This window comes from Alexandromys fortis, unplaced genomic scaffold (assembly GCF_014885135.2).
Source record: "Alexandromys fortis isolate MF-2015 unplaced genomic scaffold, M_Fortis_MF-2015_v1.1 scaffold_155, whole genome shotgun sequence".
Lineage (NCBI taxonomy): Eukaryota > Metazoa > Chordata > Mammalia > Rodentia > Cricetidae > Alexandromys > Alexandromys fortis.
This window is the reverse complement of record NW_026068052.1, coordinates 3,231,143-3,258,415: the sequence shown is the minus strand read 5'-3', so window position 1 is coordinate 3,258,415 and position 27,273 is coordinate 3,231,143. Positions and strand designations below refer to the sequence as shown.

Here is a 27,273-nt window from a genome sequence, read left to right as displayed (position 1 = left end):
AAAAAAAAAAAAAGAATAAAAAAAAAAAAAAAAGAGTTACTGTGTGTGCTGAGCTGACAAGATCTGGCTTGACCACAGGCAGGACAAAGTTTACCATGGGGGTAGAAGTGCCTGCCGCTCCCCAAGCTTCTACTTGGTTAATGTGACGATCAATATATGACTTCTAAACTGAAGCAGATGTCTCCATAGATGTCTGGCCTTTTCTGGCTGCCTCCCATAAGAGGCAATTTGTAGGGAGGGAAGACAGGACTGAGGGAGAAAATTAATAACATATTTCATTTTCTGATTATGAGCCAGGTATTTTGTTTGTTATTATTCTTTTTAATCCTAAAAAATTATTTGTAGGTATACTTTTTTCCCATTTTAGAGATATAAAACCCAAGGTACAGACACGGAAAATAACATGGGCATGCAAATGCATCTGAGGATCAAACCAGAGAATTAGAAAGTGCCAATTGCTCTGTGGAAATCTTGCTGGCATCCACACAAAACAGCATTTACCGAACTGCTCAAAGACAACGCTGTCAGCATGTACTGAGCCTGCCACAGACGACAGAATTTCTTCCCTCTGCTTTAGCTGGACGGGCTTATTTTTCCTCTAGCTTCCCTCTGCCTTCATATATACTCTAAAATACCTCCCTGCCTCTCCTCTCTAAAAAGAAATTTGTGATGCTATTCATCAAGTGTGAAAGGCTTTCGTGGACACTTCCCACACCAGCTCCATTGCTGGCCTTCCTCTGCTATCCTGCTCCCCAGTTCCTCACTCGATGCTGCTGTTTTTACCTGTGCTCCAGCACTGTGCTACCAAACAGAAACACTCCCTTGAAAAGGATGTCAGGCCAGGTGCAGGGCCGCATGCATTCGGGAGGTGCAGGAAGCTGAGGCAGGAGGATCTAATGCCCAAGTCCTTAATGGACTACATGTTGAGATCCATTATTCATAGAGACAAAATAGAATCCTAAAATCTATAGGAAATATGAAAGAACACAGTAAAAACAACACGAAGCAGAAGGAACACAGCCGGAGACATCACATTACCTGAGCTCAGATTAGACTATGGAAAAGCTACTGGCACTAAACGGACATGTAGACCAAGGGCACACGACAGAAGAGCTAGCAATAAACCCACACAGCTACGGAAACCTAATTTCTGATTAAAGCGCCAAGAAAATGTGCTGGAGGAAAAAACTGCCCCTTCAACAAACTGCCACCAAAACTCAATAACTTCCTGCAAAATAATGAAATTAGATTTCATAGCTCTCAGCTTGCACAAAAATTAATTCAAAATCGATCAGAGACCTAGATCTTAAACTGGAAACAATGAAACAAAGGGTAAACACTTAAGGATATAGTTACAGACAACAAATCTCAGAACAGGAAATAGCCCAAGAATTGACAAATGGAACCATATGGATTCAAAAAACCACCACCACCATCACCCACCACCACCACCACCCACCACCACCACCACCACCACCACCACCACCACCACCACCCACCACCACCACCACCACCACCACAACCATTATCAACAATAACAATAACAAGTGAGTAGACTAAACAGCCAAGAGAACGGGGAAAGTCTTCATCAGCTAGACAACATACAAGGAATTAATATCTCCAATAAATAGTTTTAAAATTCTAAAAAGTAAACACCAAAGAAATAGTTATCAATTAGAACATGGGCCAACCATCTGAACAGACACTGGTGGCTGGATATGAATGTCCCCCCCCCCCATAGGCTCATATATTTGAATGTTTAGTCATCAAAGTGTGGAACTGTTAGAAAGGATTAACAAGATGAGGAGGTGTGACCTTGTTGGAGGAAGTGTGTCACTGGGGGTGGACTTTGAGGTTTAAATATCTCATGCTGGGCCCAGTCTCCCTCTCTGCCTATGGATCAGGATGTAGAACTCTCAGCTACTCCTCCAGCACCCTGCCTGCCTGCATGGTGCTATGCTCCCTGCCTTGACGATAATGGACTGAACCTCTGAAACTGTAAACCAGCCCCCAATGAAATGTTTTCCTTACAAGAGTTGACTTGGTGATGGTGTCTCTAAACAGTGACTAAAAGAGGATAGTTCTCAAAGGAATACCAGATGCATTTTCAAATATTCAACATCTCTATCCATCAAAGAAATGTAAATTAAAACGACATTGAGATCCCATCTCACCCAGTGAGAACGGCTGACAGGAAGAAAACAATATGGGGAAAGAGGGACACTTACATACTACTGGTGGGAGGGTAAGCTGGTGAAGCCACTATGTAAAGTAGTGTCAGGGGATCTATAAAATCAATAGAACTTCTTTTTACCCAGCTATACCACTCCTGGGCATAAACTCAAAGGACTCTATATCCGGCCACACTGTCACACGTCCACGTTCACTGTAGCTCTGTTGGGGATAGCTAGGCCCCGATGTCCATCAACAGCTAAATGGATAATGAAAAGGTGCTGCCTATACACAAAGGACTTTTAGTCGTCCATAAAGAAAAATGAAATTTTCAAAAGGAAAATGGATGGAAACGAAAACAAATTGTTTTAAGCCGGTTAACCCAGGCTCCAGAAAGACAGCTGCTCTTCATTGTCTCTCATACACACACCTTAGTTTCTACCCGTAAAGTGCACAACTGGTAGTCAATACGAGTAAAGGGCAGGAAACTAGAAGGCGACTCATGTGACTGGGAAACAAAAGAGGCTCTAAGAGAGCAGGTAGGGAAGATAATAAAACAAAGTAGAAGGGGGAATACTGAAGGTGGAAATGTACAGCAAGGAAGGGGAATCAAGGAGATGGGAAATGGGGGATAAGAATCAACTACAATGAAAAATGCATTAAGATCTCATACTGAAACCTACTAATTACTTGGCAAGCTAATTTTGAAAATTAAATTCAAAAAAGCAAGACATGGGAGGACACGTGACAAGAGGGAGAGAAGGAGGGCAGGAGCAAGGGAGGAAGATACCTCCAACCCTAGAAAGTTCCCATGGTGAAAAGCAGCTTGGCTCAGTTCTGCTTCCCATAGCATTGCTAAACATTTACCTTCCTTGTGGTGAGCCACTGGCCTGGGAGCTGGTCTCTTTATATGGAAAGAGGAGGTCTTTGTGGTCCCAGAACCTGGCACAGGTCCATTGGTGGCCTTTGGAGTAGCCTTGGTCCCTCCATCCTGCAACCTAAATACCAACTTCCCCACATCCATCTCTGGGCAGGGTTCCGATTGGTAGTCAGAAACAGATCTATTTGGGGACTTTCTTCCAGGGTCAGTTTCCCCACTTTTCTGAATGGGTAGTTTGAGGTGCTGCGGTAGCCTGGGGGGATCCAGGTTGCTAGTGATTGTACCATTAGGAGTTTGATGCTGGGTTTCATCTGAAAAAAATAAATTGGTACAAAGAAGAAAAATTAATCATGACCTTCATGTATACATATTTAAATCTGAAAATCTGCACACATTTTCAAAATTGTTATTCTAGTACAGACTGACTACATCCCACAAGAACAGTCTCCACCCTGACCGATTCGCATGGAGTCACAGGTCTCATTCAAATGAGGTTCAATTTAAGATGTTCGGATGACTTTCACCGACACAACTGAATCAACTCTAGTATCCAATCTGCTTTATTCAAAAGGATGCAATTCAAAAAGGACAGAGTGCCCAATCAATTGCATAGTTTACTCTTTCTAAATAAATGCATCAACTAATCCCAAGTAGCACTTTTAAAAGCAATTTTTAAGGTTTCTCCAATTTCAAGCTAACAAGCCTAACAGAATTTAATTTCTTTCTCTATCCATGTAAAGATATCCTCAAATAGCCAATTTACATTCTTCCTCTAGCCTTTGTGCTCTGTAATTTCCTGTGCCCATTAGAATAAGATTTTAAGTTATTTTGAATATAGTTAAAGCTTCAAAGAACACAATAACAGACAGAAAGACTTTCTCTAGAAAAATAAGCCCACACACATATATTTAAAATTTTTGAAAACTACCTTTAAGTTATTCGCTGTCTCTGAAAAAAAAAATCAACAAATGCCCCAGATTCATAATATCCACTATGGACGTTGTCACCTTCATTAATAATAGAAAACTTAGGGCTGGGGTTAATAAATCAGTGATAGAGCACTAGTATGGGACGTACAAAGTTGTTGGTTTCATCCCCGGCACCACAAAAATAAATAAATAAATGAAACAGACATGTAAATAAAGCTCATGTTAGAGCCCAGTAGTTAGGCATACTGTCTCTGTTCAGCAAAGGAAGACATTTGAGAGCTGTATTCAGCAAAGGTGACACAGGGACCTTATTTGAAATCTGTTTCTTGTAATGAGATAATGAGAAATTTTAAACCTTGACTAGACAATTAATCTTAAGGATCTGGTTTCATTTATACATAATTATTATACTGATCATTTAGAGTTAATCATTGAACTCTGGCCGAGAAATTGGTGGGAGTCATAGACGAATCAAAATTGTGCAGACAAACAATAGCTTGAAGGAGTAAAAAAATCATGCTTTGTAAGAAAATATTACATTATACAGACTGAGCAGGTTATGTCTAAGTATATAATATATATATGTATTGACATGTATGCATGTAACAACAATCAATAAAAAAAGGAAGTCATGGGAGTCTATGAAAGAAGAAAAGGAAGGGAAAGGGGAATAATGCAAATACATTATAATTTCAAAAATGAAAGAATTTTAAAACAAAAATATATTTCAAAAGCAAATAAGTTCAGTTTGTCTTGAGCATTTATGATAAAAGATGTGAGTAGCTAGATATGGGTCTATGCTAGCTAAGTGCTATTTCAGTAAGACCTGAATAGGAATATGAACATTACCTCTGGTAGATGGAAAGGAAGCATTGTCAAATAGATGTTTCCAGAACATCTAGTATGAAAAGCAGATCAGAGTGGACAAACTAGAGATTTCGGAACATATGGGAATGCTGATGACAATGACCAAAACGGCAACAGCACCAGTCAAGAAACAGTCTCTTTGTTAAAGAGGTGGACACTCCTCTAATGCTAGCACTTGGGAAGTTGGGGCAGAAGGATTGAAAGTTCAGTATTAGCATAGGCCACATAGCAAGGCCCTGTGTCAAACAAATAATACAGACTTAGAACGACCAAAGATTTGATATAGCATATGAAAGGGTCTATGATAGTGGGGGAAGGATTTACTAAAATATTATATACAGGCAGAATATATATTTGAAAATCAAATAATGAGATGCCATTTGTCAAGAAAAGTGGCAAACAGTATTGGCTGCTCCTTAGAATGGTGGTGGGACACATTGTAAGAAATACAGTGTTTCATCTAGTAGGCATGTGGGATTTGGGATAAGATAGAAGGGGGAAATTGCTGCTTTTTAATTTGGTCATGGTATCAACTGGACAAATTACTCTCCTTCTCTGAGCCACAAATGACTTTCTGAAGCTCAGGTACCTACTTCATACTGGAATATCGAGGATTAAATGAGATTATGGCTTCACGCCCACTTAAAATGCACAGAATGAAAAGATAAGACTACTGTAACTAGCACTGACCAGAATACAGGGAAATTTGAAGCACCATCCTTTATTGGTGAGAAAGTAAAATGGCACATGTGCTTTGGAAATTAGCTTGGTCGCTCTGCAAAAGTCTAACTTCAGAGTAAATGTATACTCAGCAATACACTCAAGACAACTGAAGTCAGACATTCCCCCAACAACCTGAATACTCACAGCAGTATTATTCATAAAACACAAATACAGTTTCAGTGCCCATTCACTGAGGAATGGATAAACATGACGTGGTATAGTCACACCCTGGAATATCATATAGCAGCAGAAAATATACGTACACACCCCAGAATAATTTGCTAGCCATAAAAGATTATATAGAATATGAGTCCATTTATAGAAAAATTTCAGAATAAACAAGTCTCCAGGGTTAGAGAGTCATTGCCAGAAGCTGGGGAGGGGAAAGAACTGGAAGATTTCCTTTTTAGGATAATGCAAATATTTTCAGATAAGGTAATTGTGCAAAATACATTTTACTGGGATTTACAATTTAATGGGGTTTATTTTATGACCTGGGCATTATTTATCGGTCCAAACATTAATGGGTAGACTGTAATATCACTCAAGATCTGGTACAAAGCCCTCATCATAGAACAGGGCAAATTGAACCTCAGTTCAATTTACTCAACAGGCTAGTGACCAAAATGAAATTAGACCTGAGGTCTACTGACACCCAGTTAATCCATCTAATACACTCAGTAATTGGGCACTTACTATGTAGCAAGTTCTCTATTGGTGTAGGGCATAAAATTCTAAAAAGTTTTGTTAGTATAAGTTTTTTGGTGGGAACATTATAAATAAATTTATTTCATAAAAATCTAATTATGGGGCAACAAAACAAGCATCCAGTACTCCCATTTTCCACTTTCTCTTCCTCCTCTATGGAAGTGATCCCTTGAGCTAGATAATCCCTTTCTATTCATATTCATAATATAACTATTCATTCACATTATAAACATGTACTGAACCCACACAATGTATATATAGCAGGGATTGGTCCCAGACCTGGTGATAAAAATGGATCTAACATTCTTAGGGGAAAAGTAGCTACTAAATATGTCATCAAGTAGTAGCAGGTGACATGAATAAAACAAAGCAGTGTAAGGGGACAGGAAGGAAGATATGTTTAACTTGGGTGCTCAGAAAAGGTCTCTACAAGGAGATGGCAATGTAAACTTGAGACCCATAAGAAATATCAAGGGTCATGAAACTAGAGAACAGAGAGCAAAAGGGACAGAAAGTACATAAAGAAAGTTCAGATAGATAAGCAGGGGTCACTGAAAACAGCATAAATACAATTTTATTCGAAACGTGAAGAGAGGTCACTAGAAGTTTGGAGCAGAGGGATGAGGTCACGGGCTTCACATTTTTGAAAGGATGGACAATTTGCCGGCTGCTTTGGAAAATGGATTAGAGGCATTCAAGCAGGCCAGCACAGACAGCTGGGAAGAGATGGTACAACCTCAGCGTGTGTGGTTCAAAGGGAAACCAAGGATTTCATATGTGATGTATATCCACAGCCCAAATGAATTGCTGATGGACCTAATGTGAGAGCGAATGGACAAAGAGCTACCAGGAAAGACCAACACTCTTGACCTCAGTGTTCTGGAGCTGGAAGTTGAGAGGGGAGGCATCATGAAAGGAGTAGGTTCAGAAGCAATAGAAAATCAAGAGTTGCTTTGGGCTGAGGAAGAGATGTGGACTTTAGAGATAGAATGATCACCTGTCATGGTACAAAGGATGAGCTTCCAGCCACCACCATTAAAATAAATACAAATAATGGTCCATTCCTCTTGAATTTCTAATGTCAGATGTGAATGAAAAGGGTAGAATGAATCCTGTATCTAAACGAACTGGGGAGTCCTCTGCAGCATTTAGACGCTTTTTACACGCAAGAAACTTAGACAGGTGGTGTACAAAAAGAGCATGGGAAAGGGGGTTAAGACCTTCAGAGTCTTCAAATATCAAAATTAGAAAGAGAAAAGCAGTAGGGGGGGATGAGGTGAATGAAAAGAGAGGGACCAAGTTTAGTGTCCTGAAAGCCAAGTCCAGTGCCCCACAAAGAGAGAGGGGTTACCTGTCACATGTAGCTCACCAGTTCACAAGAACAGTGCAGTGCTTGGTTTGGTCATGAGGAGATAAAAGTAGTTAGAGGAGTGGCAGGGGCTAAGGCCCACTTAGGACAGGTGCGGTCTCCTCAGGAAGAATCATCCCATTGGATGATGCTCATTGTTTCATATCTTCTTCTGTCCTATAAGCTCCATGAGGGCAGGGGCATGTGGCTTAATTTCATTTGGCCTCTTTCAAATTACTTGGAACAAGGATGGCCATTATTCAACCCATGGTAGCTGCATTTAAATTACATTCTCAAAACATTAGCAAGAATCTTGTACACATATTTCAATGAACTAGAGTAACATACCTATGAATAACTTGGATTTGCTGCTAGCCTTGCAAGGGATCGTGCAGGATTCACCCCTACCTCATCCACTTCCAGTAATCTAATTTCCTCTTAGAATACAAACTATAAGCCTTGCTTCTTCTGACTGCTTGTAAGCCAAAGACCTATGAAAGGTCTATCATTGCATGGGGGAAATAGTCACACCCCCATTTCTGTCCTCCAGTATTTTCTTTGTATGTAGCTGTCGTACTAACCACTGACCTTCACTTTCCTCAAGGGAAGAAGTGTAGAACACTGTCTTCTCTCTCAGCAAACGCTTCGAGATTGTGATTGGTTTGTGCCTTCTTGCTGTCACTCGAGGTGGAGGCACTGGAGGTACTTGGCTATCCTCAGGTGGACCCAAATATATCTGTAGAGAAGGAAGGAAGATACCCAAGAGATAATTAGCAAACTACTCCTTGATGCAGTCCAGCACTGTATCTGGTTGACCATGTGGATGCTAAAGCGGCTAATGGGACTGGGGGGATTTTCTTGCTCCCTCTAACTACCAGCAAGTGTTCAGATGTCTCCTACCATGATGAATGCATAGAACTGACCCCCTCTGTGTGGAGAAAGAATGTCAATATAAGTAGTGAAGCAACCCTGGACTTTATACTTACTACCAGTGAGACTTTAGGTAAGACATCTACCTTTGAGTCTCAGCATCCTCTCTCAATTGGAATAAGAGGATAGCAGCAACTACCCAACAGGCCTGTCGAGCTGCTTTGTATGGGTGGAGGTGAGGGCAAAGGGTTACTAAACACATTCCTGCGTACATATACATGTATGCACTCAATATTTCAAAAAGGATACTTAAGGATCTAGATATGCAGGTTGTCTCAATACTGAGGAAGAAAAAGAAGAAAAATGGTTTTCTCTCATATTATTTTGTTCACCTACAGAAATTTTCATAATATGGCATGTTAATTATTTAAAAATAGAAGGAGAATAAAATTGAGAAGAATATCAAAAGTGCCTTGGATTGTGTGTGTGTGTGTGTGTGTGTGTGTGTGATTCTTGAGGAGTACAAGAATAGCTGTGATTAGAATTTCTAACATGTGAAATGCCTGTGTAAAAGTGGCAAAATTAACAGGAACATTGTACATACAATCACATGCCAACATGGATTTCATGGGTGACAGTAAGAGATGACGAAACAGTGGTAAGCAGATGAGTATTGAGCTGCATGATTCTAGGACACAGTGGGTTCTCCTCCTATCAAAGAACTGAAATAGCTAGCTAGCATTTTGGGAACTCCTACTCCATTACTGTAATAGTTACAAATACCCCTTCCTATGCTTTATACATGCCAGAACCTTTGTATCGATTGCTCATTATACGCAGAGAACTCATTTCTCTCTCCAACTATCCATGTGGCTTGCTTGCTCTGTTTTGCTTGCCCTTCTTATAAAGGCCTTCCAATTCAATGCATCTAAACTTTGACATACCTCCCTCTATCCAACACTTCCTATTTCTTTCTTCCCTGAATTTTTATGTTTTGTTATTTTGACATTTATCATTTTTTAAACATATACACACAAATACATACATTTAAATAAACATATTTTCACATAGTTTATTTCCTGTCTCCCAACTAGTTTTATTATTGTTATTACCATTGTTGTTGTTAACTCTTCCCTTCTCCTCTCCATTTTCTCTCTGCAGCCCCACCAATGTCTGCTTAAACATTTCCACACCCAGTATTCCTCTTATCACGTCCAGACCACACATGTTCTATTACCCTCCCTGCTCTTCTCCCCTGAAGCCTGTTTTGTCTTCTCTCACGGGCCCCTTCCCAGTTTCCTGGCATCTACACAAAGTCACTTCCATCTAAATGCACATCTTTAAAAACTTGCTAGGATCTCTATATGAGAAAGAATAGTAGTGTTTCCCTTTCTGAATCTGGGTTGCCTCAATATATTTTTTAATCCCATCTATTTTCCTTCAGGTTTCATTTTTATTTATGGTTGAATATAATCCATTGTATATGTGTACCACATTTTCATTCTTCATTCATCTGTTGCTGGGCATCTAGGCTGGTTCCATCTCCTTGCCATTGGGTACAGAACAGCAGTAAACAAGAGTGTGCAAGTATCTCTACGGTAGGGTGTAGAGACCTTTGGGCAAATGCTTAGCAATTACACTGCTGAGTCATATAGTAATTTTATTGTTAGCTTTTGTGTTAGCTAGTTTTATGTCAATTTGATAAAAGCCTTATCATCTGAGAGAAAGGAACATCTACTGAGAAGGTATCTTCATAGATGAAGGTTCGGGTAGGCCTGTGGAGCATTTTCTTATTAAGTGATTGATGGTGGAGAGACCAACTAATTGTGGGTGGTGACATCCCTAGGCTGGTGATCCTGGGTTTTATTAGAAAACAGGTTGACCAAGCCATGTAGTTGTTAACAAGCCAGTAAGCAGCACTCTTCCATGGTCTCTGCATCAGCTCCTCTCTCCAGGTTCCTGCCCTGCTTGAGTTCCTGTTCTCATTCCTTTTGAGGATGAACTGTTACATGGACCCTTTCATAAGTTGCTTTAGGTCATGGTGTTTCATTACAGCAATAGTAACCCTAACTAAGATAACTTCTCTCTCCCCCTTGCTCCCTCCCTCCCACCTGTCTTTCTTTTGAAACCTCCACACTGATTTCAATTATGGCTGTACTAGATTTTAAGCTTTATAAAGGCAAGTCTATTATATTCCCCACTCTTTCTGAGATCCATGAGAATGCCTTGACCTGGTGACTCAAAAATCAAGCACATTATAAATAAGACACACAAGGAAAATGCACCCCCTTCCGGAAGACATCATTTCAACTACTTCTTTATAAGATATTGCCATAGGACCTTATTTTCTTGCAGTCTGACACAAGAAAATAAAAAGGACAAAACGAAACAGAAGAAACACATGCACCAGTGGTTTCTGAGCCATTGAGAAAGTAGTTATGACAGTTAGTGGTTTCCTGGAGATGATGAAAACAAACAAGGCAAGGCTTTTGATCATTATCACACTTGCAAATTACAGAGATCTATGCAGACAGCAGTGTAGAAAGGGGAGTCTAAGCAGAGCACAGCAGGGCCTTTCTTAGGCAAGGTAATAAAAATGACCATGAAAAATACCAGAGAGGACACAGTTTCCCCCGTTACCAAAACTTTCAAAGTACTTCAAATTGAACACAACCCCAATAAGATTTTTGATAGAATTAATAAACTCATTCAAAATTTATAAGAAAATTCAAAGAACTTAACCAAAAAAAAATCTTAAAAGAAAAATAGAGTTGGAGGTCTGCTATTACCTGATTTCAAGCCTTATTATACAAACTTGTGATAATCAAGACAGTGTGGCATTGACATCCGTGTTAAAATGGATCAACGAATATAGAAAGTCCAAATAAAGTCTTACAAACTACATAAATAATTAGATTTTTTTTTCAGAAAGACAACTCAGTACAGAAAGGTCAGCCATGATAATGAAATAATTGAAAAGTCCTAACACTGTGTTGTGAAAATCAGAATATTAATCCATATCTTATATTATAAATTAGATAACATATTTCCTTCAAAGTTATTTTGTGTCTTATGAGAGAGATAATTTTAAGTTTAGCAAATATAACAGCCAAAATTGCATATTTTTATAAGCCTCTATTATAAACCTGAAAACTAGTCCAATTATGCTTTCCTAAGAAAAATATAAATAGTAGCTATAATAAAAAATAATCAATCTAGAAAAAAGATACTAGTAATACATTTTAAGGTACACTATAGAAAAATACAATACACATAATAGTCAATGAGCTAATATCAAATAATAAGAACTAAGCAAGCTTCTAAAACAGAAAAAATGAAGAAAAGTTTAAAGGAACATATGAAAAGGTAGAAAAATAAATAGCTCAGAAACATGAAAATGCAACAGCTTCACTGCCAATCATAAAATGCATTTTAAAAGAACAATACATCACATTTTCCATTAGACTAATATATTCCATTGAACTAGTAAATAAATGGATGAATGCCATCTTTTATAAGCTCTGTTGAGATAGTGATTTGTTTTTAGCTATATTTGGTTTCATTAAAGCAGCGACTTTAAATGTTCCTTTGATTATCACCACTTCTAGGACTCTCATGGAGCAAAAACACATAATTATATGCTGATAACTTTCATGCAACATTCCTTAAATGAAATTCTAAAAATCATACAACATGAATATGGTCACGTAAATTATGATTCATCTAGAGACAAATATTATGTAACTATTAAAACATGATGGAGATTCATGGGAAATGAGATTGAAAGATTTAGTAAATATTTTAAAATAGCTGATAGAACAGTATGAATATGACAGCATGATTTAAACATGGTTTTGCAATGTGTGAGTATGTATTAATCTTTATTTGCTTTTTACTGATGATTAACAAAGAACCTAAATTTTAGGGATCTAACATGCCTGCATTCAAATCTCAGGTGTAACATTTGTTACCTAGTCATCATAAGTAAAGTTATTTAACTTCTCTGAACCTCAGTATTCCAATCTGCCCAGAGAGAGATTACACTTACTTCAAATATAATCAAATATAATGGTCAACTAGTAAATAAAAGTACTATTCTAGCATTAATCCCTTCTTTTTCTCCTCTCTTTCTTTCCCATCTCTCCCCCTCGCTTTCTTTTTCTCAAGGACTTGTCTATTTTAAGAAGAGAATTTCCCTACTGGGGGGAATTTTGTCTCTGAGGGCATCTTTCATGTTGCCTATAGAAACATTTTGTTGTCACAAGTGTAGGAGGGGGAATGGTGTGTAGTAGAGAAAGACCAAGGATGATGCTAAACATGGCGTTCTTATAATATACAGAACAATCTCTACAATCAAGAACTATTAGCCCTCAGAGTACTACTCAGCAGTAAAAAACAAGGACTTCTTGAAGTTTGCAGGCAAATGGATGGAAATAGAAAACACCATCCTGAGTGAGGTAAGCCAGACCCAAAAAGAGGAACATGGAATGTTCTCACTCATATTTGGTTTCTAGCCATAAATAAAGGACATTGAACCTATAAGTTGGGTTCTTAGAGAAGCTAAATAAGAAGGAGAACCCAAAGAAAATCCTGAATATTTCTCCTGAATATTAAACTTCATCAGGCGATGAAAGGAGACAGAGACAGAGAACCACATTGGAGCACCGGACTGAAATCTCAAGGTCCAAATCAGGAGCAGAAGGAGAGAGAGCACAAGCAAGGAACTTAGGACTGGGAGGGGTGCACCCATACACTGAGACAATGGGGATCGGGAACTCACCAAGGCCAGCTGGCCTGGGTCTGAAAAAGCCTGGGTCAAAACTGGTCTCGCTGAACATAGCGGACAATGAGGACTACTGAGACCTCAAGAACAATGGCAACGGGTTTTTGATTCTACTGGACCTAGTGGTTTTGTGGGAGCCTAGGCAGTTTCGTGGATGCTCACCTTACTAGACCTGGATGGAGGTGGGTGGTCCTTGGACTTCCCACAGGGCAGAGAACCCTGATTGCTTTTTGGGCTGACGAGGGAGGGGGGCTTGGTTGGGGGAGGGGGAGGGAAAGGGGAGGCGGCGGTGGGGAAGAGACAGAAATGTTTAATAAATAAATAAATTAATTTAAAAAAAAAAGAACTATTAGCCCAAATTGACAAAATAAAGTCAAGGTTGAAAAAAAAACCTCACTATATTAAAACAGATAAGAATTACAAAATAATTACTAAATGTGGGTGGGCACCAAAGGTTTTTTTTTTTCTTTCTAGATTGAGTTTCTAAATATACTTTGAAAAAGTTCAATGGAGGGAGAAAACAGAATACATAGTGTGTTAGTGTTTGTTGGTTGTTTTTTAAATATCCACCCATCTATCCATCTATCCACTCAACCACCAATACATCTGATACTTCAGATAGCACTAAAGGAAGCATTGTTCCTGGAGACAACCTCATCATTGCTGCCTCTTGCTCAGTTAGATGTCATGGTTGCCAAGCTTTTGTAGCACACTATGTCAAAGGATAGTTTCACTTAGATGACCCTGTCTCGCACTTCAGAGAAAGCAGAGGTCTTTTGAAGGAAATATCTTCAATTTTCTATTTTCTCACTGGCATAAACTCATAAACTCAACTTACCTCATCCCTAGTTTTTATTTCAAAAACCAGAAAGTCCTACTTGTGCCCTCAATCCCGTGTGATGTCTTCCTGGTTCTTGAAGGGCCTTCTTGCATCATCTGCTACTTCTGCACATTACTACTTCTCTGTAGCATTCAGACATACTGAACTCTCTCATTCGGACCATTCTCCCTGAGCTGACACCATACACTTTTTCATCTTTACTCCCTAACCTGGTTGACTTCCACTGCTCTTCAATGTGGCCATGGCCACACCCCTTCTCTTTCAGAATGATTTTAAATTTTATTATTTATTTTGGTGTGTATAAATGTTTCATATGCATGTTCGTCTGTGCATTACATGTGTGTCATGCCTGGAGGCCAGAAGAGAGCATTAGACTCCCAGAACTGGAGTTAGAGACGGGTGTGAGCCTCCATAGGAGAGCTGCAAATTCCACCTGGATCTACTGTAGGCTGGTTCTTTTCACTGCTGAGCCATCTCTTCAGCTCTAGATAATTTTCACAATAATCACCACTAACCTATTTTCCAGATCCAAGCAACTTTTAAATCTGACTTTGACTTTTCAAGAGTATTGCGACAATTACCTAGTCCTTTTCCAAAAATGTCTTTCCCATTCCTTTCTAGTTTGTTTGATTCTGAGCCTTGCCCTGTGTCTTTCCCTGGTTCTCAATAAATCTTGATATTGTTCAGGATTGCGTTCTCAGTGTTCTTGTGAACTCATGAACACAGACTCACCACAGCCGTTCCATCCATTCTTACTTCCTGCACTCCCAGACTCATCTAGTTTTTTTCTGTACAGTGTATCTAGTTACTCAGTGATGCTATGGACAACCCAGAGGCAACTCAAACAACATTTCAAAAGGTATCACCCACTTGACTCTTCTATTATAATTTCTTACGCAAAATAATGGTAATGCCCAATCTGTACATCATCCCAATATCCTCCCTGTCTCCAGTTTCACATCCATTTACTCACCAAGGTTTCCTAATGTACCTCCTTCTATCTCTTTGATCTCTCTCGTCTCCTTACTGACACTGCCTTAGCTCAGAGTTTTATGTCTCTTTCTGATTACTACATGGCCTCCTAATTGTTCTTTCTGCTTCCAGTCACTCCTTTTTTAAATCTGTTTGCTCTGGTATAAGTTGGGTGATCTTTCTTAACTCAAATTTAATTGTGCTGTTCCTCAGTTTAAAAGATCTCGGTGACGCCTCATTGTTTTGAGGACAAAGTTCAAATTGAGTTCCTTTACTAGCAGGAGATACTCTAAATTCTGGCCTCTGCTCACAACCTCCAGTTCCTATTTCCCTGTATGGCTCCATTCACCCCAGACTACCCCTATTCTGTGTTATAATCGCTCTTTCTGCTCTTTGGTGTTTGTTTCTTTGATGTTTTAGTACTTCTCTGTCTCTTTGATCGCTCATTCCTGTATGTATCCAGAGTTTCTGTGATGAGCAGACCACATCCCTAATTGTGGAAGAGGTTACTCATTGCTCATCCTAACACCCATTCTCTCTTTCTTCTTTTTTAAAAAAATATTCATTTATTTATTTATTTATTACATATACAATATTCTGTCTGTGTGTATGCCTGAAGGCCAAAAGAGAGCACCAGATTTCAGTACAGATGGTTGTGAGCCACCATGTGGTTGCTGGGAATTGAACTCAGGACCTTTGGAAGAGCAGGCAATGCTCTTAACCGCTGAGCCATCTCTCCAGCTCCAGCTTAGCCCCATGCCTACATTTCTTAGCCTCTCTTGTTGTGAGCTGAGGAATTGGTTTAAACAATGCTTTAAACAATTGTCTTAAACAATGAAATGGAAATGGACATGATGCATACAATTTTTTGAATCATGTTATTATAAAGAAGCTCTATATGTTCCATTCTGCCTCTTTTCCCTTTCTCCCTGGACCACAAAAGAAGGACAAATGGAACACTAAAGCTTCGATATTGCATCCAAGTAATGAGGATGGTGTGGTGTCCTATCGTGTGTCACCTCTAGCTTTCTACACAAGATAAAAATGAACTTCTGCCTTACTTGAACTGCTGCATTTACAATACCTACTTCTAAGATTTTAATGCAGAGAGTTTTCTGTATTAAATCAATACAGAAATTAATCTTCCGACTTTGAGGATTTTCCTCATGAACTAACTGCTCCGAGAGAACTTCTGTAGTCAGGTTGCTTATGTACAACTGTGGTCCCAGAATTTGAGAGGCTAACGCAGGAGACTCAAGGGTTCAAGCCACCCTCAACCATATCGCCTTATATTTCATCCAAAGTAAAAGGACTGAAAATGAAGAGGAAGACAAGAACGAACAGGAGAAGACATAAAGGAGGAGGTGGGGTGATGGAGAAAGCACATCTAGAGAATCTAGGGCACATTTCCACCATGATACTTAATACATTACTTCCCAAGGACGAGGCAATCCCAGGCAATCATATTCATTTCCTGATGTCAGAGACTTCTCACCCGTGCATGTGTAAAAGCAAGGGTGGAATGGGGCACCAGACAAAAAGCTGCAGCTCAACAACCATTTTTGCAATGAGCAGATGAATCTTGGCTGCCAGGCCCAGTACGATATTACATAACAGACACCTTTTCACCATGTGTCCAACTGGAATAGGAAAGAGAGTACAGCGCACAAAGACTACTGAGTCTAGTTGGAGTCAAGGTCAGTTGTTTTGAGGCTTTGCTACTTACTAGTTATGCAACCCTAGGTGAGACTCGAGACTTCAGTTGCTAAAAAACATAATGACTGCCTCCTAGAATTGTGGTCACTGAATGAGATTATGAGCCTAGACTGCAAAATACTAGCTATCGATATATGGTAATGATTATAATTATCAGCAACACTACAAAGAAATTACACCTATGTATACTTGGGTAAAGACAGAGGCAGAAAGAAATGTTTGTTGTCAGGGAAAGAGCAAGGGAGGGAAGAAATGGGGTGGCGGAAATGCTTCTGCGGCACAGAGAACAGAGGACAGGGATTCAGGGACTCTCCAAAGTCTGTGCCACATCAAATGATCTTTTTATCCCTTACCTCATTACACAAACTATCTGCAGCACATTGACAACAGCACTTTCTTGAAGCCTGCTTTTCTTTAGGAAGAGGTGCCAAGTTGACTGAGACACTGATCAGGAACCTTCTGAGACCCATTCTGCCAATATATCAGAAATCCGGCCTCAGAGAGGGTAAATGGGACGCTTAAAGCTGTATTCTGTCCAAATGGGAGAAGTACAGAAAAGTAGATGGGCCATATAATCCTGGTTATGTGACCACTCTGAAATTAAAATGTGGCCTGCATAACCCCAAAGTCATCACAGATTGCAACATCCCTCCCAAAGCTGGTCTGCAGATGTAAACCATGGAGCCAAACGTTAATGTGGAAATTTTGGCAATTCCTTTGGTAAGAGAAGTAATTTACCTCTTTCTGTTCTGTGGGCCCTCTAAAGACCTCACTTTGTGTATTTTGTTTCAATGTTTTGATTACTTTTGGAGACAGAGTTTCATTCTGTAGCCCAGGCTGTCCTGGAACTCATTATATGTAGCTCAGGATGGCCTTTAACTTACAGCAATCCTCTTGTCTCCGTTTCAGGAACACAGTCAATAATGTTTACTGCCTGGCCCACATTTTTTTTGTTTTTTATTTTTTTATTTATTTTTATTTTTTTATTAATTAATTTATTTATTAAAGATTTCTGTTTCTTCCCCACCGCCGCCTCCCCTTTCCCTCCCCCTCCCCCAATCAAGTCCCCCTCCCTCGTCAGCCCAAAAAGCAATCAGGGTTCTCTGCCCTGTGGGAAGTCCAAGGACCACCCACCTCCATCCAGGTCTAGAAAGGTGAGCATCCACGAAACTGCCTAGGCTCCCACGAAACCAATAGGTCCAGTAGAATCAAAAACCCGTTGCCATTGTTCTTGAGGTCTCAGTAGTCCTCCTTGTCCGCTATGTTCAGCGAGACCGGTTTTGACCCAGGCTTTTTCAGATCCAGGCCAGCTGCTGGCCCACATTTTTTGAAGGATGAATTTAGCCCTTGTGTAGCCTTTGAGAAGAGAAATGAAACAAACGGCTACTTTGCTCATTCCACTATCCTCCCTTCGCTGTTCAACATACCAACCACACATCTGCTTCGGGGCCCCTATAATTGGTTTTAGTATTCATAGAGCTCTAAGAGAGCTACCATAGCTCATATTCTTATTTCATGGAGATCGCTGTCTAAATTTTCCACTGTGAAAGGCCTTCTTTCATTGTCTTACAAATACTAACCTTTACCTGGCTTTTTTTTTTTTTCAGAGTATTTACTATTATTTGATAAATATGTCTAATTGGTCTTTCCCCAGGAAAATATGAGACTTATTTTAAAAGGCTTTGTTTGGTTTAAAAGAGTATTCCCAGTGCCAGAATTTTGATTGTTATATACCACAAAATTAGTAACCATTCATTGAATGAATATCATGGGCACTTGAGAACCGGGCTATTACCTGCAGACCTAACTTGTGGGACTGAGAAGGAAAACTTTGGAAGGGAGATGTCATAGTTTCTCTTAAGAGAGGGGCAAGAAAGAAGACGAATGCAAGAGCTTCTGCTTTTTATTTTTTGGAGCACACTTTATTGGTTTCTGTAATCAAGAGCCCCAAATCCCTTGATTTACTGTTGGTAGCCCAATGTTAATGAGGAGACTTTTAGAGGTGAAAGGGGAATTGGAGAGCCCAAGAAAAGAAGCCCAGCCTGCACTGCTTATTCCTCCTTTGATTTCTTGACTATCCATGAAAGGGCTTGTCCTAAGTTGGTTCCCATGATGGACAGTATACCTTCTAAATAGAAGAAACAAACCCCAAACTCACAGGAAACAAGGCTTTTCTACTGGGTCAGCGATGGAAGATAGAGAACCACGCTCTCTTAGGCCTTCTGATATCATTGTGAAGGGAAGGCAACAGTGATAGCGGAGAAGGAAAGAGAAAATGATTCTAACTGTGGACTCAGACAAGTGACTAAAGTACAACTTAGACAGCACAAACTTTTCCCAGGGACAAGTGATGGGTAAAGGACTGTTTTCATGGTAAACTCCTATACCATTTTTATGTGTTAGGTACAGTTCTAAGTAAATATATATATTTACTTAGTGACTTTTCATAATTTCTTTTCTCTCCAATGAAAACTTGGGTTTTAAATATATGATTAATTAGCTAACTATTACGTTATGGTCAGCACAGAATTAATCCATCTATCCACCCCATTAATAGTATTAAAAGAGGAAAGAATGGTTGGAAATATAAATGAAAAGTAAATAATTACCAATAGAATTTGATAGGGCATTGGTCCTCATTTTTCCTTCTCTAGACTCTGGGGTCTTTTACATAGCTGAAAGAGTAAGTGGGCATTCTTTGCTAACAGAAAGACTAGACCAGCTTGGAGAGAAGGCTGGAGAGGGGATTTAAGGCCAAGAGCTTGGCTGGGAATAAAGAGAGTGTATCTTTCCAAGGCTACCCGATAATAAGTAGCAAGGCCATGTTATGAACTCCGAAGTGTCTGACTTCAAGGCTAACACTCTTTCTACTATATAAGAAGGAAACATTTTAATTTGAACAAATGATTATTTGAATGGGAGCAGGATCAGGCAGTTTACCACGCATCAAAATTCCAGCAACTATATGACTAACTGACTTCTCTCTGCAAACTAGGTAAGAATACCCAGGCTCTTGCAGTTACTAAGAGTGAGTATAGGAAAACAATCTCAGAGAGTGGTCAGAATAGAATTTTGGGCCAAAATAGTGCTTATTTGTGGACACATGATTGGCACCGTGTAAAATATTCACTGAGAAAAATCCGCAATGCCTGGTCAAAAGGAAATCAATATCCAAGGCTAAATTCTATTCAGGTAGCTGTTGGCTGTTGCCTAGGGTTGGAGTCAGGTGTCCAACTCCAGGACATTCCTCCTCTTTCTAAAGGGTTCTGAGGACTAAATCTGAATTATAACACTGAATTTGGGGCACAGCCAGAAATGAACTCCCTTCAATGAACTGGAGGTTCATGAACTACTTACCTAAGCTTGGTGATGAATTTCTCCTCCCATTGTAGACTTTCCTCTGTCATGCATTTAGGTGTGAGAATAAAGTTTAATAAAAGATGGTCATTTTCAAATCGTCAAAAACTCACAGAGCTGAACAACTATGGAGATTCACCCCAGATGGGGCTTCCAGGTTCCATATATCAGATTGTAGAAAACAAAAGGAAAAGAAAAACAACAACAACAAAAAGCCTACCTTGAATTTCTAGAAATCTAAGCTATAATATCTGGCCCTGAAGAATGCCAGCTTTCCACCAACTCTCCACTTATACTCTGGCTGAGGCTAGATGGAGCTTTTCTGAGGTCTGGTTATACTAGCAGAAACTGTATTTTAAAATGCATTAGAAACAAAGGTGGCAATGGGGTCAAAAATAATAAGCTCTTAGCATTTGGCACAAACCACTTTAAACATCAAGTGTGTCACCAAGTTTGCTTGGAGTATCTACATAACTTTGAAAATGTCACGTCTCTTGTAAACAAGAGCCAACTTTTAAAAGAGGGCTGTCATCACGACTGTCTTTTGACTCAGCAACACATAGTCTTTAAGATTTTCTTTTTAGATATAATATTGCAGAATGCTATTTGGTCCTATTCATACATTGTACTTGTGGAAAAACTAATATCCAAAGAGGAGTTATGAATTGCCCAGGGCTCCAAAACTAGTAGAAGATAGAATTGTGATTAGAGCCCAAGTTCTAAGGCCCAATATGGTCTCCTTTCCCTTAAAGTACAGCATCTACTGTAGAAAATAACCATTGCCTTCCATTAACTATATTTACTAGGTCTGTAACCCATGCTCTGATTGGCTATCCATTCCCTGGTTGGTTGCCTTGGAATGAGAACACCAAGGGAATGAAAGAATGCAGTCAGATCCTGCTAAGAATGTTCTGACTGGAATTGGTAATTATGTGTTTTCTACGAAGAATGGATTGATAGATATCAAGTGGAGTGCTTCTTTTGGACCAGCATAGTACGATTTAGACTGTGGAAGTGAAGAGCGTCTTTACCGCAAGGAAACAGAAGTAAATAAGGGTCGAAGGGCCTCTAAGACAAGCTTATTTTATTACAATGAATTCAGAGACAGAAAGGAAAATTGATTATAGGAGAATGTGCCCACTAAGATCAAGTTCATTTCCCATCCATACTCTAAAACGCTGGTGGGGGAGGGCATAGGCATTGTGCTATATACAGAGCACTGGACACCTTTATCATAGCGAATCCTCCTAATGACACTGAGGTAGGGTTAATCATTCGTCTCCTTTTTTAAAAGGAGGCAAACACGGCTCAGGGAGATAAACTGACTTGCTTAAGACCACCCAGATAGCAAAGGATACAATTAGAACTACACTCCAGGGCTGTCTGGTTCTAAAGTTATTCCATTCTTTTCATTGCTTTCACATCACTAGAGATACTTGAGAAGCCTATATAGTTAACCAGGACACTTCCTGGAGTCTTTGTGTTAATCCAAAGAAGTAGCTGTGACCCAGTCATCAGCCACAAAATCTCAGAGAACAGAAATAAAGCACACAATCTCTCAGGCCTCATCCACTGCTCCTTAGCCCCTAAAACTCCTATTGGCACAACTGCCTGACTGCAAAAAGTCAGGCTGTTCCAGGCCTGGCTGCCAGAGTCCACCATCTGGCCCTCTAGCCTACTGACCCCAGTCTTACTATATCGTCTAGACTTTGACCGGAGACTTCAGAGTACTCCAAAGCCATGTCAGACACAGAGATAAATTCTATGAAACAATCACCGTCTAGTGAGGAAAATAGTCTATATCATTTGGGAAATCTTTTTAGAACAGCAAAGGCTAACTAAGGTTATAGCTCAGGGCTTGCCTAGCAGTTCATAGGTGCAGGGCCCTGGGGTCCATCCCCAGAACTTAAAATAACAACAACAAGTAAGTCAATAATACCTTTAAAAGGTATTTATTCTATTTAGGTGTGTTTCCGCTTGGACATGTAAACTAGATACGAACAACAACAACAACAAACATGTTTGATTTTGATAACCCACAGCAAACTTAGCCCTTCTCTGTCTCATTACCTACCAGTAAAATGGGAGAACACCTCAAGAGTTGTTGGAAGGACTCGATAGAATATTGAACAGCAAAGGCTTAGCATATAGTAAGTCCTCGTGAAATGCTACCTACGGTTCTTACTGTTGGGAGCACTGTAGTGCCAGCTGGAGAAAGGAAAGGGAGAGGAGAATGTATCGCTACCTTTTGCTGAATCTTCCAGAGAACGATCAGGGTGACCAGAATCGAAAGAGTGACTCATAATGAGGATTTCAGGTATCAGAACACTGGGGGCAAATGTCACTCCCAAATGTACCCTGTACTTCACACGCAATCTCATCGGGTTTGGACATGCTGATTGAGCTGCAGCAAGCCCTGACCTTGATCCAAAGGCTAGCTGAGAGAACCCGGCTGCCGGAGAATGTGTGAAGAGCTCAAATCAGCCAGGGTTGAAACCTCGAAACTGTATCTTTAAAAGATTCACTATGACTAGTGAACACATCTGAAGTTTCTCAATCTTAATAATTCCCTGCTCAAAGCTATTTTTCTTCAGATTACCCTTTGATCGCAATATGCATACTTAAAGATACTTTTCTGAAGATTCATTTGAAAATGCTTGTCAAATTCTCAGCTAACTACATATTAGATTCTGAAAATGTCCTAACATGAATAAGCTAATAAAAATGTTATTCTTAATAACTTTTTAGCTTAACCTTATCATTTCAGAAATTAAATGCAATGAAGCACAGATCTGACTTAATTAGATTCTCTCACCCTCTCTATATTCCTGTTACATATGCACACATATACGTGTATGTACTATTAATGAATATTTAGATGACGACAGGGACATTTTAAAATATAAACACTATAAACAAGCTTTATAGTAAGACGCATTGTGATTTGCAATCAGCGTTTACATTTCAAATTAATACACACACATGTAATGTGTGTCTGAATGTGTGTATCTGTCATTTATCATTGCACAAAGAAGGAAACACATTTCTCTGTTCTCTTGCTGCCCTCTGGCGGCCGACACAAATCTACAGAAGTCACATTTCAGGAAAAAGAAGCAAACCAGGGCTGTGGTCTGTGTCCTCGGGGCTGCTAGATTGGGTGTCAGAAAAATACATAAATCAGAGTTGTTTTTTAAAAGGGACTCTTGTTTGCCTCTTCCAATCCATCATGTTGCTACAACATTAATGATGTCTTTTTCCTGGATAAGTTCCTGTTTGGACATTTGGGAACATAGGCAACATTGGAGTTCTCACAAACTTTGTATTGAAAACAATCCAGCTTTCTCTGGCCAGTTTACAAGAAGAACTGCCCTCAGCCATCTGCGGCAAAGACTGTATCCTTCAGTTTTTCAGTTCCTCCAACCACACCCTCAAACCATTCATCTTTAGAGACAGTAAAATCCATTCTGACATATAATAGTAGTGGATTTCCTAATTACCTTGAAAATAATTGTTTTCCCAGAAAACTATACTAAGATCATGAAGCAACACGGTGCATAATTGAAAGGCAATTACCCACCCACCAGAAGGGAAATATTGGACTATAGCTGTAGCTCAGCGGTATGGCAGTCATAGTATGTGTGATGCCCTGGGTTACATCCCCAATACTAAGAAACATGCATAAAGAAAAAGGAAAGCATTGGAATACACATATTAGCACCGCAGAGGAAGTTAACGAGAGCAACAATAGCCACGTCAATATCAGTGATACAAAGACAAGCACAAACGACTACTCTCCTTAATCTTTCGCTTGAAAAGAGGTCTCTATTCCTTGAGATGCAGCCACAACTAGATTTGTCTCAGTTTTGCCACTCACCAAACTCAGTATCTCTGTTCCCTAATCTAGAAAATCAATAATGTGCATCATTTCAGAGTCGGAATGAGGACTAGATGAGCTAAGAGTACACCTCACTGCACCCAGCCTGACTCCTGGGTCATTGCTCAAAAATCGATTTCTGAGCAGGTTGACCAGTAACTGGTCTCTAGCACAGTTGCAATCAGGAGCAACAAATGGGGAAAGTGCTGAAGTCCGGCTGTGCGGCTGACAAATGTCTTTCCAAAGTACGTGTGAGATAATAGAATAGGCAAAGATTCAATCCTGGTCCCTGAGCTCTTTTATAAAGTACCTTGTGAAGAACCAAGGGGATATGAAGGTCCAAAGGCAAGGGTGGGGATGGAGCTGCAACAAAGCATTTTGCAAAGAGACGGGGCTTTATGGAAAATGAAGTGCCTGAGTCAGAAGATCTTTAAAAGTCACTTTCTAGTTCTGATAGCCAAATGGATCTGTCCCATATTCCACCTCCTTAAGGGAAATACAATTCTGTCCTCAGAACTAAATCACTAAGAACTGCCTTCCCAGCTGGCCTCCCTCTTTCCCTGTAATTCCCAGCAGCTGCCCCAAACAAAATGTTCAGAAAACAAAAACCAACCTTCCTCTGCCAATCCAAATTACCTCTGTGTCTCAAGCCAGCAGTATCGGGTTAGCGTACCCTGATCCACACACTATTCCATGGGCTAAAGACTAAGAACTTCAGAATAATTGACAGTGCTATTCTAGGGGATTAGTGGAGGGGGAAGAACTTCCTTTCCCCCGTTACTTATCTGCTCTCCTACTTGGAAATTTAGAGGTGATTCAAATTACTTAAAAACAACAGTGCTCAGACAAATCTCGGAATGGACTCCTTTAAACATCAGTTTTCTTTACAGACTAGCTAGGTATTTTTTTTAAAGGGGCTGATACAGAAACTGAAAGCCAGTGTGTTTAAGCCCTTTCTATTAAAGAGCAAGCGTAAATGGAAAAAATATTACTGAAATTATAATATGTCAACCGAAAAATCATATCCCATTAGCCGAACAACTCGGCAGGAACATATAATCCCTAGTGCTTGCTGGGCAGCCTCAACTCTCATATATATTATCTCTTTTAATCCCCACAACTATTCTATGTAGTCATGCCTACATAAGGTATATAATTTTGGGGACAACCCCACACATCAGTTTTCTCTTTTTCAAAACGGCAATTTGATAAATGCTTAGCACACTGGAAGTTCATTTTCTATAGCCACATAAGATGCCTCACCTGAAGGAAATTTATAAATCAGAAGCAATTTGTGATTGTCATATTGCTGTTTTGAAAACATAGCTAATGTACATCTTTAGTACCACACAAAGGCCAGAATTACAATCATGTAATACATATTTAAAATCTAGCAAGATGTAACAGCCTCACCCCACCGCTGCGCACCAGTAAGCTGAAATGACCTCCTATTGGAGACTGGGGATAACAGATAACCAGTATTTGTAATTAATTGTTCCTCACATACTGCTATAATATAGAGTTAGGGATCCGGACCAAACATGCAGCAAAATAATTTTATAAACCCTGTTGGGATTAGGATATTCACCAAAGAGCAGATCTTTTTGGTAAAATAAAATTGGTCTTTTATCTTTAAAATCTATAGAATAAATTTAACAGAAATTTGAGTGGGTTGTTTTTGTTTGTTTTTGTTTTTGAGACAGGGCTTCTCTGTGTAGTCCTGGCTCTTCCTGGAATGTACTCTGTTAACCAGGGCGGTTTCTAACTCACAGGCCCTCTGTCTCCTGAGTGCTGGGATTAAAAAAAGTATTCGCCGCCACCACCCAGCCAGAAATTAAAGGGTTTTGACTGATAACAGACTAAACATGCCATCATCTTTCCTCTATCCACTCACAAATGAATAAGAACATTTAAAGTGCAGTAAGTCGGGACATACGGAAGCATTTCCATGGCCTCTTCTGCCTGGAGCTAAACTCTTCACTCAAACCAACAAGATTCATAAGTTCACCATCAAATGTTAAAATTAGGATACTGTATTAGTTACTTGTGCTGCTCTGATAAAAATGCCATGACTAAGACAACTTAAAGAAGAAAAGAAATTATTTGGGTTTATGGTTCCAAAAGGAGAGCCCACAATGGTGGAGAAGGGTGGCAGCAAGCAGCAGGAATAGCGGCAGGGCCGGGAAGCAGAAAGATCACACTTCTATACACAGGCAGGAAGCAGAAAAAAACAGAGGCAAACTACAAGAGAGGAAGGGGGACAAAGTTAGAAACTCGCAGAGCTGGCCTTCAGTGATGGCCTTCCTTCAGCACGGATCCACCTCCAAAATCTTCTAGAACTCTCCCCAAACAGTGCCTGCAACTGGGGACCAAGTACTCGAATACCTGAACCTATGGGAGACATTCATCTTTCCAACTAGCACAGACATCTAACACAAATCTCCACTATGTGGATGACCTTTGGCAACTCTAGTCTCAATATCCTCGACCTTTTCATCTCTAATAACAATCTCCACCACTTATGTACTCATTTTCAAGAACCCAGCAAAGACCCTGTAGTGTCGATTTGAGTTAATGTTAAATCTGAGTTCCCAAACTGGCTCATTCGGTGACCCTGGACAAGCCATTCTGTTCTCCTAATGTGAACTTCGGTGTAAAATTGTCTCCAATAATACCTGACATACAGCGGTAACATGATAGATAAGTTTAAATCCCTGCAGAGGTAAACAGCTTTTGTCTCTATCTGACAAATGCTCAGGAGAGCAAAATATGGTTCCCCAGATGTCCGTGTTTGGTTTGCTTTGTTTTAATTAAGAAACTGCACATCTATTTTTCAGAGAGGCTGTCCTATTTTATATTCCAATTTGAGAAGTATGACACATTTGAGCTTCTGTGTACCCTCGTCACCATTTTGCATTGTCACTGTTTTTTATTTCTGCTGTTCTGATAAATATTCAGTGCTATCTCACTGGGGTCTTAATTTGCATTTCCCTACTGGTTAGTTATCCTGAACAACTTCTAATCTCTTACTTGCCATCTGTGCATACTGTTCATGACTTTATCCAGTTTAATAATTACAATGCTTGATCCTTTGTGGTTGGCTATGTGAATTCTTTATATATTCTAGATATGAATCCTTTGCAACTTGGTAGTAACTTTGATAAAAATCCAACCCACTGACTTGTTTTCCTTTCTGGGTGTCACATCAAAAAACTCTTCAAAAAGACCAAGGG

At 39.7% G+C, this 27,273-nt stretch overlaps 1 protein-coding gene across 3 annotated transcripts in view; it reads right to left on the bottom strand.

Annotated features, from left to right (window-relative positions):
* The window catches only part of Ophn1 (oligophrenin 1), a 326,280-nt gene that overhangs the window by 21,120 nt on the left and 277,887 nt on the right, over window positions 1-27,273 (bottom strand). For all 3 annotated transcript variants that reach the window (XM_050119716.1, XM_050119714.1, XM_050119715.1), the window contains 2 exons: window positions 8,216-8,363; window positions 3,040-3,363 (listed from right to left, as the gene is read on the bottom strand). In XM_050119716.1, coding sequence (XP_049975673.1) covers window positions 3,040-3,363; window positions 8,216-8,363 — 472 coding nt within the window. The remainder of the gene's footprint in view (window positions 1-3,039; window positions 3,364-8,215; window positions 8,364-27,273) is intronic.